The sequence below is a fragment of the Nelumbo lutea genome, chromosome 1 (genome assembly GCF_056320005.1).
Source record: "Nelumbo lutea isolate HS-2025 chromosome 1, American lotus-T2T, whole genome shotgun sequence".
In the NCBI taxonomy this organism is placed as follows: Eukaryota; Viridiplantae; Streptophyta; class Magnoliopsida; order Proteales; family Nelumbonaceae; genus Nelumbo; species Nelumbo lutea.
In genome coordinates this window covers 134440592-134453526 of record NC_142684.1, presented here as the reverse complement: position 1 = coordinate 134453526, position 12935 = coordinate 134440592, and the positions used below count along the sequence as shown (strand labels likewise).

At 35.4% G+C, this 12935-nt stretch overlaps 1 protein-coding gene across 1 annotated transcript; it reads right to left on the bottom strand.

Annotated features, from left to right (window-relative positions):
- Positions 1-1422: 1422 nt before the first annotated feature.
- LOC148877709 (putative protein phosphatase 2C 58) lies at positions 1423-5591 on the bottom strand. Its single transcript, XM_088942652.1, has 5 exons — positions 5349-5591; positions 2810-3061; positions 2386-2662; positions 1985-2139; positions 1423-1771 (listed from the first exon to the last, which is right to left on the bottom strand). The coding sequence occupies exons 1-5, from the start codon at positions 5379-5381 to the stop codon at positions 1634-1636; spliced, it is 855 nt and encodes a 284-aa protein (XP_088798778.1). The 5' UTR covers positions 5382-5591; the 3' UTR covers positions 1423-1633.
- Between the last annotated feature and the right edge of the window lie 7344 nt (positions 5592-12935).

The following is a 12935-nucleotide window of genomic DNA, read 5'->3' as shown; positions in this document are numbered from 1 at the left end:
GTGTATTGTGGGTAGCAGATCTCAGCAAAATTCCGGTTGATCGGTTGCAAGTAAGGGTGTCAATGGACCAGTTTTGGATTGGACTCCGCCTAGTCCAAAATAAATTTGGGTGGATTGGATGGACAACAAGACATATTGAATTGGACCAATCCAGTCCAAAATATTATTTATTAGATTGGATTGGACCTAATCCATAAGTAAGAAATTTATATTGAATTGGGTTGGATTAAGCCAATATCTGGTTCATTGATATAAGATAAGAATATATGTGTCAATGGACCAAGTTTGGGTTGAAACCAGTCTAAATCAAAATGAATTTAAATAGATTGGAAAGTCCAGACATTGAATTGGGCCAGTCCAAATTGGTCCAAAACATTCATTGGATTGGATTGGACCTAAATGGAGGACTGGGTCGGATTGGACCAAATCCAGTCCAATTGACACCCCTACTTATAAGTTTTCTTTTTTTAATATCAGAATTCCACGTGGTTTAAAAAGGACTCTATTTTTCCACAAAAAATAAGAACTATTCAAAATTGCTTTCACAAAAAACGGCTCAAATTTAAAAATTTTAAAATTTTAAAATTTTAAAACTTTAAAATTTAAAAATTTAAAAATTATATTCTTCTATCTTTCCTCACTCTGTTCATCTTTCCCTCCTATTCTCTTCACTTGCATCATGTGCCACCCATGACTCAACTAGTAATGCGTGTAGAAGAGAATTGTTTATAGTTGCCCATATTCAATCCATTTTAAAGTTATTTTATATGATTACATCAAAATAAGCTTATCCATTAACCAAGTCATGTCTAAGAATCAGGTCTGATTTGAGCCTGACAGCATGCCACTGTGGATCTTGATCAGGTACATGAACCAAAGAGAACTAGGAGTGTAACTTGAATGGGCTTGGCTTAAAGGCCTGAGCCCAATGTAGTTGAAGTGTTTTGAATCCATCATAAGAACGATTGCTGAATTGGCAAACGGATAGAAAGAGCCACTGAGAAGTTGGGATTTGGGAACATGGATTGTACCAATAGCCTGTCAGTTGTAGTGGCCTTGAAGTAGTAACTAGTAAGCAGGTCTCTTATCCCCTGCAATGGCCGGTTGGACCCAGCTTAGGGGATCCATGTTTGCCACTTGCCAGTAACTGGATGCTCATGCTCCTTGGATTGGAATATCCTGTTCCTTTGAACCCCAATGGATTTTGGGAGTCATTGATTGTCCCTCAAGTAACTGTATTAGTGAATCCTGTTCACCATCCTACAGAGAAGCCAGCAAAATTATTTTTATACCCACCACCCACTAAGAAAATGAACCACAAATGTTCATTCACAGTGCTTCATCCTGCTTAATTGAACCAGACTCGGGACTCGTTTGTTCACAAGACAAGCCCAATTGAGAGCATGTAAACTACAATTATAGTTGCTCATCCAATCAGTTGTATTTTCAATGCATTTACACTTATAAAGACTGTTACAATCCATGCGGATTTCTACCACTAACAAGACAAACAACAATACCATGAAAACCTTTACAAGGACAAAGAAGAGGGATAATTGGGTTTCCTTCTTATTTCTGAAGCACAGCTTTGTCAAAAAAAAAAAAAAAAAAAAGTCCAAACCAAAAGGATTAGCTAGTGGAACCTCACAACTATACAGGAAATATCATCCTTGCTTTTCCTAGAAAGAGCCTCTTCAGTCAGACGCTTGGCTGCCAATTGGGCATCCTTTGTCTGTTCAATAGCATCCACAGCCTCTTGGTTTGACATAACCTAGGGAAACATTGTGAGACAAGTCAGAAACCATGAATTATAATATTAATTCAAATATTATAAAAGAAAGGAGAGGCAATGAAATAGAAAATGGCTTGTTAAACGCCTGGATCCTTCACCTTCTTAGTCCCATATAATTAAAAATTTTTCTTTCTATTTTTCTCCAACCATAAAAAAAAATGAATGAAAATGGTACTTTTAAACAAGACCAACCTTCCATAACCCATCACTTGCCAATATAGCAAACTCTGTGTCATCCTCAATTATCTCTGTCACAACATCTGGTTCTGAACTGAGGTGGCCCTTCAAGCTTTTATCACCAAATGCCCTTGCCACCGCAAGCTGTCCATCAACTCGCGGGACATCTCCTGAACCCATAAAAAGTAGAAATTATAGTCTTATGGGCAAACTTAGAACAGTAATGATATGACACTACAGATTACTCTAGAGTCTAGACTAGACAAGCTTATCTACTGTCTTCACTACTACTTATAATGCCAATTTGTTTTCCAAAAATTACATCAATACAAACATCAATTAAAAAAGAATGGGAAATTTGCAGATTCAGCACACTGTTGAGGAAGGCAGGGAGTAAACAACATAATTATGATTACCTGGAATATTTGTCACAAACCCCCCTCTTCTCTCAATGATTTTTCGCTCCCTACTTGGCTCATGATCAACTGACAGCTGTTTGGCTACACCATTCTTGCAGATCACAGCTCGAGAATCTCCAATATTTGCTACCACCAGTTTCTTACCATTGATTAATATTGCAGTAACTGCAGTTGAACCTCCTCTTCCCAAATCACCTGATCTCTCTAAAATCACAGAGTCAGTTTTGGAATATGCGTTCTTGATTGCAGTCTCTGTTTCAGTCCAGAAGTCAGGCTGATTTCAGAAAGACAAGAGACAATGATGTAAGGTCACAATATATTCATAAAGTAAAACTTCAATGAAAGGGTTGGTGTTATGTAGCAACACAATAGAATTATCCATCAATAAATAAGAACAGGAAAGGGAATACTAGTATATTGCCTCTTCTAGAATATTGCCAAAAAGGTGGGAGCGCAGGTAGTTTGGAACATTATGACCCGAATGACCATCAAATATTGCAAATAACCCCAATTCATTGTCATGTACTTTCTTATATTCTGCAACAACATAATCTTCCATGGCATGATTTGATTTTCCCTTAACCAAGTGGAAACCATGTGTAATGTGTCTTCCAGACATCTTGCTCTTGCCTTTCCCTGTATCTGATGCAGACGAACTGAAACCAGCTTTTAACTATGTGAAATATAGTAAGCCAAAGAAACCAGTGAAACAAGTAAGACTCGGTTAAAGATGTCATGAATTACTAATTGCAAAAATATTAACACTGGTAAAATCCATGCATCAATTTGCTATCAAAAAGAGATTAATGATTAACTCCTTCAGGAGTAAATGTAGCCAAATTTACAGTTCCTTATAAAAAAAGAAATCAACCAAGTTTATTAGCATTTTCAGCAAAAACTATCAGTTAAGCCAACCATTATTCTCTCATTTTAAGTCTCCATTAAAGAGATTATTTACTGATGAGATGATCTAAATGGTTTCCCAGTTAGTTCTGTAATTAACTTACACTAATATTGGTTAGTAGTTACTGGCTTTTGCCCCATCAGTTTGGTTCTACATTTCTTGTTGATGCTCCTCCTTGGCTGTGTTTGGTTTCAGTGCAATTTTGTTTGCACTAGTACAAATGCATGGGAGTGCAAATGCAAAGAATGTAAATTCTGGTTTAATTTGGTTTTGGGTTTTACTTTATCTTTCTTCAAGTCTTGCTTTACTTCATTTGTACTGCAATCAAACAAAATAAGGTAAACTTTGAAATAAAAATAAATCATAATTTGCACTACAATGGCTTTGCATCAATGCAAATAAATTCGCATTGCAACCAAACACATTTAAGACCAGATTCTTTAGTTCTCATACGTGGAGTCTTATCTCTTCACTAATTCTAAATTAGTAACTTACCTGTTTAACGTCCCAGAAAACATGAAGTTTAATTTGTTCCAAAGAATAAATCTAATCCTCTTGATTTGTATTTATCCATATACAAAACTTCACTAGAGCCCTTTGTTTATCTTAACTTAAAGAAGTTTAAAGTTCCTATAAGGTACCTGATATGGCCTTCTCCAATTAGAGTTTTAATTATTTCTCTAGTTGCATTCTACCACAACGCTCACATTTGAAGGACAAATAAACATTAAAGCTTCCTTTTTTCCATTATGATGGGTGGAAAACAACACTTTGGCCATAAAACAGCCAAATAGTATAACTGAAATTTTACATACTGAAGAATTATCCAACTCTTTAAGTAAAATGAAACCCAGGTCAAAGGAATGATTCCTTAATCTAAGAAGATTCCAGAAAACCACCGATAAAACCTGCAATGGAGTAACATTCATATAACAAATAAAGCACTGAACAAGTTGACACAAGAAAATTGAATTAATACTAAGACCTGTTGTCATTAGCATTTATCAATCTGATACGTGTGGAAAGATCATAATCAATGACCTAGAATCTGTAAATGAAATCATTTGAAGGCATGGACTTCAAGGTCGTATTTCTAAATACAAGATTTGGGATTTAGAGGATGAGATAGTATAGCAAGCATTGTAGTCACTGAAAAAAAAATAAAATCAATGCAACAAGCATGGAAACTGACATCAATTTCATGAATTGCAAAAACCCCCATTAGTTTGCAATCACCATACAAATAGTAGAAGGACAAAATGGACATACTGACTAGAAATTTACAGGTAGCGAAGTCAATAGTTGGTTATAGGGATGCCAATGGGATCAAAACAACATGTAAATCTGAGCCAAATAAGTAAAACCTTCGACCCTATATATATATATATATATATATATATATATATGCATATATATCTAATTGAAACTTGACAGAAAATTGCAGATGTTTTTATAATTGTGCTGAATATGGATACACCCCGATCCAATCTAATCACATATCTTAAATAGTATAATATAACATGTAACTTCCACAACAGATAGGAGGAGAATAAGTTGAAGCTTCGTATTAGGCCTCAGGTTCATCATACTCAAGTCATGAAGGCTGTTCCTTTCTTCCCAAGTCAACTCATAATTCTGGAAGAGTAGCATATAGCTTGATGTCTGACTACTTGGAATGATAGTTGAGAGATGACAACATTCCAACAAAACCCATTTCCGAGTCAACTCAAAAGATGGAGGGATCGGAGAATGAAAGATGAACCATAATTAAGTAGTTGAAAATAACTACTGTATAATCCCTCAATAATTAACGTTTTATCTACTCTCATCCCAATTTATTTCTCATGCCGATCCACAAGAATCCAGACACACTAGAAGTTAAACTCTAACTATGAGCAATCAACAATCTGGTGGAAAGGCCAGATAAGCGTTCGGATCAGAGCATAAACACCCATAATTTGTCTCAAATTATAGATTGCAGGATACAAAAATCAATTGGATCGCAATTTTACAGAAAAAAGCAAAGGAACGGAAGAGAAGGGGTCTTCTCACTAACCTTCATCTTGAGGAGAATTTCCCTTCCAGTCATGGTTGCTATCGGGAAGACGATCGTCAAAAGCGAGATCACAGGGCGAAATGGACGGCGAAGGGGAGACAGGTGTCTATTAATAGGTGAGGTTGAGGTTCATCATCATCGTCAACTTCGTACAGCCAGCCGTAAAGGCAGCGGAACACCAAGACGATTAGACGACTCCCCGCCGACGACTTTTCTCCCTTCCATTTCTCTTTTACTTTTTTTTTTCCCTTCACCTTTACTCACATTTAAATTGTGCCTCGTGAGTCGTGAGTCATCACTCCGATTGGTCAAAGCTTCCGGTATCATACCTTCCGGCATCGTAGAAACTAGAAATTGCCTTATATATTTATTAGGCTATATTTCATTTGCGACAAATACCACCACGTACCAATAGGGGGATTCGAGCCGAGCCGAATACTAACAGGTTCGAGTTCGGCTCGAGACTCGTCTACAAGGCTCGAGTTCGAGTTTGACTTCACTTTGAGTCAGAATTTTGAACTCGATCTCAACTTGAGTAAAAAATTCATAAATTTGAGTTCGGCTAAATTTGAGTTCGATTTTGAAGAAAAATATTTTATAAAAATAAAAAATTATAGATAAAAATATTTTTTATTTGATATTTAAAAAATTAAGAATTATAATAATTGATAATTATAATATTTTTATTATACATTATTTTATATTATATATATATATATATATATTCGAACCAGCTTGCAAGCTTCATGAGTCGAGTTTTTAGTAGGCTTGAGCTCGGCTCGTTTAATAATCGAGGCAATGAATTGGGCTCGAACAACTCATGAAAAGCTCGACTCGTTGCCACTCCTACCTACTAATTAGTAATGAGTCTGGATCTGTTGACCACAATACATTGTTGGCAGCGTTCACACAACCATGTATGCAAAACATTGGTTGTGTTGTGGTCACTGATATTCTCAATGCGTGACTGGATGAGCATGGCCAACAATGTGTTGTGGTCAGTAGATCGGAACTCGTTTATAATTACCCCTTTGAAATTTCATTTGGGACAAAGACATTGTGAATCTGTGACAAATACAAATACCTGGCATTAAGTCCAATGATGGGAGGCATTAAATTATCCATGGTTTTCAAAACCAGATCGGACGGTCGAACTAGAAAAACCAAGAATCGGTCAGATGATGGTTTCGTTTTACCCTAGAACCGATATTTCCCCAAAACTGTTGATTTGGTCAGCAAATTGTTGACTTGGGCGGTCGAACCATTGAACCATTCAATGATTTAGCTGATTTTTTTAATTTTTAATTTTTTTGTCAGAACGGGTTGTCTGGGTCATTGTTCGAGTCGATTTTAAAAACCTTGAAATTATCTACTTAAACTTTCTTTATTTTCCTTTTTCCACTCTTTTCTCTTAAACCCTAATCAATCCAAATTATCTTCATTTTCTACAAAGAAAATTAGTTAAAATAAAAAGAATCATTTTATTGATATATAAAATTAAGTTTTTTTTTTAATTCATGTTTCATTTTATTGACATGAATTAAGAAAAACTTTCTTAAAATATATAAATTATCTATTTCTTTCTTCAATAAATTAAGAAAAACCAAACAAAAAACAAAACTTTAAATTTACATCCATGAAAAAGAAATCTCTACCATTTCATTTGAATAATGAATCCAACCAAAAATCTAAAAAGATCTATTAGAGCACCCGAGAGGATTTCAATATTATATTTAAAAAATTAATAGAATCATAAATTATTCAAATAAATAAGAAAAGCATAATTTGGAGATTTAAAGAATTTAAACAATTATATGAATTTTTTTGAACGGATGGAAGTATTTGTTGCAAATAAACATTTTATTTTTGGAAGATAAACAAAATATATATTAAACCAAAGAGATATTTACAAACTGCTTTACCTTTGGGATCCCTTTAGGATAAGTTATTATATTCAAAATAAGATAGAGAATGAGTTTTTGCTTGTTGGGATACCTTGTGAGCAAGAATATTAAAAGTACGGTTAATATGCTTAAACAGTATAGTAAACTCTAGATTGGAAATTAAAAACTTGGTTCTTTGCAAAAGTCAACGACAGAACCAAGGTAATTGAGAATCTTGCTGGAGCGCCTAAATCACTTGAAGATGCAGATACAGATGTTTTTGTGATTCCATTCTTGTAACTTCAAAAAGACCTGCAAAATCGCAAAGAGTTCATCATGATCTATAGCATCCGTGAAAATGATTAGACCAGTAGTACAATTGAGAGAAAGATTTAAATCATAGGAGAGGGAGAGGACAAAATATTTGCCATAGTAGTAAGCTAAGAAGATTTTTGAAAAATTTTGTTAACTGTAGATAGGATGTGCATATGAAGGATCTGTTTATTTTCAAAAAAAAATTTGTTTCTTGTAGTCCAAATGTAATAGCAAGCAATTGCAAACCAATTTAAAAATTTGAGGAAAAGTAGATTATCTTGGATTTGATTATAGAGATGATTAAAATATGTTGTCCAAGAAAAATGAGGAATAAGGCTTAGATCAAGATTCCAAGGATTGCCAAAGAGGACAGCACGAGCAAAGGAGCAATGCAGGAAGAGATGTTCTATAGTCACTTTAAATTGGTCACAAAGAATATGCAGTTTATTTGCTGGATCAGAATAAAGAATACTTCTAACCGGGATAAAATTGTTGAGAATTCACCACAAGAAAAGTTGGTATATTGGCGAAACTGGTAGCTTCCAAATTTTTGATAGGCAGGATTTAAAATCATAAAAAACTGTAGGAATAAAGAGAGCTTGTTTGGTTTTATACTCCTCCTTAACAAAAAAGATTCCTGGCTTATGATGTAACCAAATCCAATGAAGATCATTAGAGGGGATGATGGAAGCTTGTAAAATTTTCATAGCTTCTTTCCTATCAAAGTATTGCTGAATTATGAGAAAATTCCAATGACCTTCTGAAAAATATGTTGTCCAAGAAAAATGAGGAATAGAAAGATTCCTCAGCTGAAGAGAGATGGGAAAGGAAATCCAGTGGAATTTCTAATTAGAAAATCAGAGTTGTCATTAACTAGATAACCTACTTCATACGCCAATTCGCAAAGTTTTTGCATAGACTAACTTCTAATAAGAAAAAGCATTAAAAGACATGGTGTAAGGGAAAATATTATCTCGTTTAAGGTATTTTGATTTCCAGACTTGTGCCCAAAGTTTGTATTATTCATTCAAAAATTTCAAACAATTTTCTTCAATAAGGCAAGATTAACCAGAGTTAGATTTTTAAACCCCAATCCACCAAAAGTTTTTGGTAAGGCTATGGTCTTCCAAGAGCACTAGCGATAGCAATGTTTACGAGAGTCTAAAATCTTCCACCAGAAGTTTGTAACTATCTTAGTTATTTGATGAAGAGCTTTATGGGGGAATTTGATTAAACTCATTGAACAGATAGGAACAACTTGTAGAATTGATTGGATCAAAACCTTTTTCCTATCTTGAGTTATGGCTAATGCTCTCCAATTGTTTAACTTAGCTTTCAAATTATCCAAAACATAGCTAAGTTGGTTATGTCTATTATGGAACCACAGAAGAGGAATGCCAATATATTTCGATTTCTCATTAAGGGGTCCTATATGGAGCTGTCTTTTGATCATTCTTTGGTGGCGATGGTGGATATTTTTACTAAAAAAGATCCCAAATTTATCCAAATTTATTAGTTGACCAGAAGCGTTTTGGAATTTTGAAAGAATAAAATTCAAATTATCCAACTCATCTCTATGGGCTCTTAAGAAAAGCATAATATCATCCTACAAAGAAGAGATGCGAGAAAAGTGGGAGAGCGAGAAGATAATGTCATTCCTTGAAGTTTATTTTCAACCTCGGCTTGATATAAGAGACACTCAGCCCTTCCATGGCAACAATAAAATGATAGGGAGATAAAGGATCTCCTTGTCGAAGGCTTCTAGTGGGACAAAATTGATCTTTTGAGGTACCATTAATCAGGATAGAGTAAGAGGCTGAGGAGATGCATTCTTTAGTGAGGTGACAGAAATCCTCAGAGAAACCTAGTGATGACAGAATAGTTAACAGAAAGCTCTACTCTAGATGGTCATAGGCCTTTGACATGTCTAGTTTAATAACAATGTAGCATATACCCTACTTTTTATGTTTTAGGTAATGAAAGGCCTCATGAGTTAAAATGGTATTATCAGACAAGTGGTGGCCAGGGACAAAAGCTACCTAATTAGGAGCTATACATTTATCGATAATAGTCCGAAGCCTAGAAGCTCTCAGTTTGGCTATGATCTTATAGGTGACATTACATAAGTTAATAGGCCTATAATCTTGTACTTTTGTACAATCAACTTTCTTAGGAATAAGACAATAAATGTGTGATTTAATCTCTTGAATAATTTCTTGTTCCAAAAAAATTCTTGAACCACCTAAACAATTTCAAATCCCATGAAGTCCCAACATTCCTTAAAGACCAAGGTTGACATCCCACCTGGCCTAAGGGATTTTAAACTTCCTATGCTGAAGAGAGTAGATCTGATTTCTTCTTCAGAGGGGATGTTCAGTAACATAGTGTTGTCTTCTTGGGAGATTATTGGTGGAAAGAGGGATTGTAGATCTTCAATTTCTTGGGTTTCTTGAGAAGATAAAAGATTCAAAAAATAATCCACAAAATTTTAGCCATCTCCTAGTGATTTGATTTCATTGATTGGAACTATCCTTGATTCCTTCAATGTAATTCTTTTTTCTTCTACAAAGAGTGCTTTTGTGAAAAAAGTTGGTATTTTTGTCTCCCAAATGCAGTCATGTGTGGCAAGACTTTTGTCTCCAAAAGCTTTCTAACTGTCAAGATGCTTCTTCTAACTGTTTATACAGGCTTTGAGTTAACAGGTGGTCTTCTAATTGTTTAGCCTGAATAATTTGTTTCTCCAAATTGTCTATTCTTGACTTAAGATCAATAAAATGAACTTTCTGCCATTGGGTTAGATTTTTTTTAATCTCATCTATCTTCCTAGTAAAACAAAAAGTTGCATATCTAGTTAGGGTGCAGGTTTAAAATTAAAAGATGATGATCAAACCCCCATTTTGATCCTAAGGAGAGAGAAGTATCAGGAAATAGTTGAAGCCAATCTGGAGATAAGATAGCTCTATCTAGGGTTCTCTAGATGTGGCCTATTGTCCTTTTGTTTGTCCAAGAAAGGCCTCCCCCTTGGAAATTAAGTTCCAACAGATTATGATTAAAAATTAAGTTTCTATATTGAGAAGAGGTAAGGTGATGACTGTTAGAACTGGAAGAAGGAGCAGAAGCATCTATAGATGCAACTTCATTAAGATCACCCATTAACAGGAAAGGAAAGTTAATCATTTGTACCAGATTATTCATATCTTTTCAAAAGCATTCCTTTTATATCTAACTGAAGGGCCATGAATAAATCCTAAGATCCAATTTTGAATAAAGGAGTGAATTTTCAGAAAAAACATACCTTTCATGTGAGCAAAAAATAGAAACATAAAAGCAGCTTTTCAAACAACTACTAATCCTCCTGCTCGGCCTTCAGGATTACTGATAAAAGAGTTAGGGTAGCATAAAGTATTAATTATAGAATTTAATTTAGACTCATGGATTTTGGTTTCACATAAAAAAATAATATCTGGATTGAATCAAGAGACCAAATCCATTAGTCCTTAAACTGCCTTAGGATGAGAGGCCTCACGGAAGTTTCAACTAATGATTAACATGGATACAGGTGGGGCTGAATTGGGCCATCCACCTCCACCCACAGAGATAAAAAAGGAAAAAAGGCGTAGAAAGTAAAAATTACCAACTTTTGGTGCTTTGTATCTGAATCCACGTCTCGAGGAGAAGAGTTGTCCATAATTAGGATTCAATCAAGAGAGTCGGTATGATCTGACATGTTAGGACGATCAAAAGTTGGGATAAGATTTCAGTTAGAGTCAATTTGGAGGCCTAAAAGAAGATCTACACGAGGTCTCATACCTCGTATACCAGATGAAAGCCCAGGATGATCATCTAAAATACGATTTAGAAGAGATTGGGCGCTTTCTACCAAGTGAAAAGTAGTTGCAGACACTTTGACATGAGATGGGTTGGAATGGATGATCATTTAAAATATGATTTAGAAGAGATTGAGTGTTTTCTTCCAAGTGAAAAGTAGCTATGAACACTCTGACATGAGATGGGTTGGAAGAGGAGGCTACCGCCAAATGGTTTGGTGACCGGGTTGTTGGAATTTCATGGTTCGGAGCAAGAGTAACAGAGTTAGTGGCAGTGTGGAGAAATCTTCTTGGTGAAGGTTTGTATTGTGAAGAGGTGTGGACAGTGGCAACTCAACAAAGTCTTTGAACAGAGGCATTTTCTAGGTGCGTCGCAAGGTTTGCTCATCTTTTAGCCAAGGTCTAAAGTGATTCATGGTCCTATTGAAAAACTGATCATATGACAGATTGTTTGTGTGGGGCATAGGTTGCGAACAATGGCGGAATTGATATCCAATCCTTATGCAGATGTAACAGATCCATGAAAGATCTTCATAACGATAGGTAACCCGTTGATGTATGCCAACAAAACAACTAGACTTGAGAGGCCTATCTACTAAGATGGTGACTTTTGCACGAATATAATTTTGCACCACTGAAATAAGCCTAGTGGGTCCTATACTTTCAAACAATGGTCGACCAACATCCACTGAAAGGGTTTTAAACGATAGATCATGAAGTTGTACCCAAATTTCTATCTACTGGATGTTCCATGAATACTGGGGCCTACCAGGAACCCAGGGTTCCATGAGAATCCACTGTTGGTTGAGGGTCCAAGGACCTTCATTGTGGATTCGATTATAATCTTCTTGATAATGAAAGTTTAAATGGAAATGTGCCTGGTGGAAATGTGCGAACAATAATCTATCTAGGTTAAGATTCCGTAACTCGTACAACCATTGGACCACATCTTCAAATTGGTTAGTCAATCTAGGGAATAGACGATAGATGAGGGAGAGGCTCCAAGCCTCATGTACATTGGGAAGGATCAAGGGTTGGATATTCACCACTTCAACAGTTCCTTGACCATTGCTTTGGAGCATGTTCAGAAAAGCCTGGTTAAGAGCCTCTATATTTTCCATGGCAAAGGAAGGAAACCAGTAAAAGGAAAGGAGGATGGAAAGGAGAGATAGAGGAGAAAAGAGTAAGGAGGGAGAGTAAGAAAGTAGAGAGTGATGAGAAATAAAGAAAAGATAGTAAATTGTTTACTTCAGAGAGAATTATTTGAAGCCTGAAAAACTAGTTTGTGTAACGATAACAAAGTAATGAGAACCTGCAACAAATAACAAGAACATGCAACAAGAACCAAAATAAAGGGTTTGAGATACTTCCTGATCTTTAGTTTTGTTGAATTTGCACGAGACATAAGCGCAATGTGTCCTAGATGATGAAGAGTGTCACATTAAATCTCTACTCTGAGAGGAAGATATGGTATATGTTTGGCATTGATGCTGCAGATGCTAAGAAAATGGTGCTACTGATGTGTGGTTGGAAGCACCATTTTCTCATAAAATGGTGCCTTT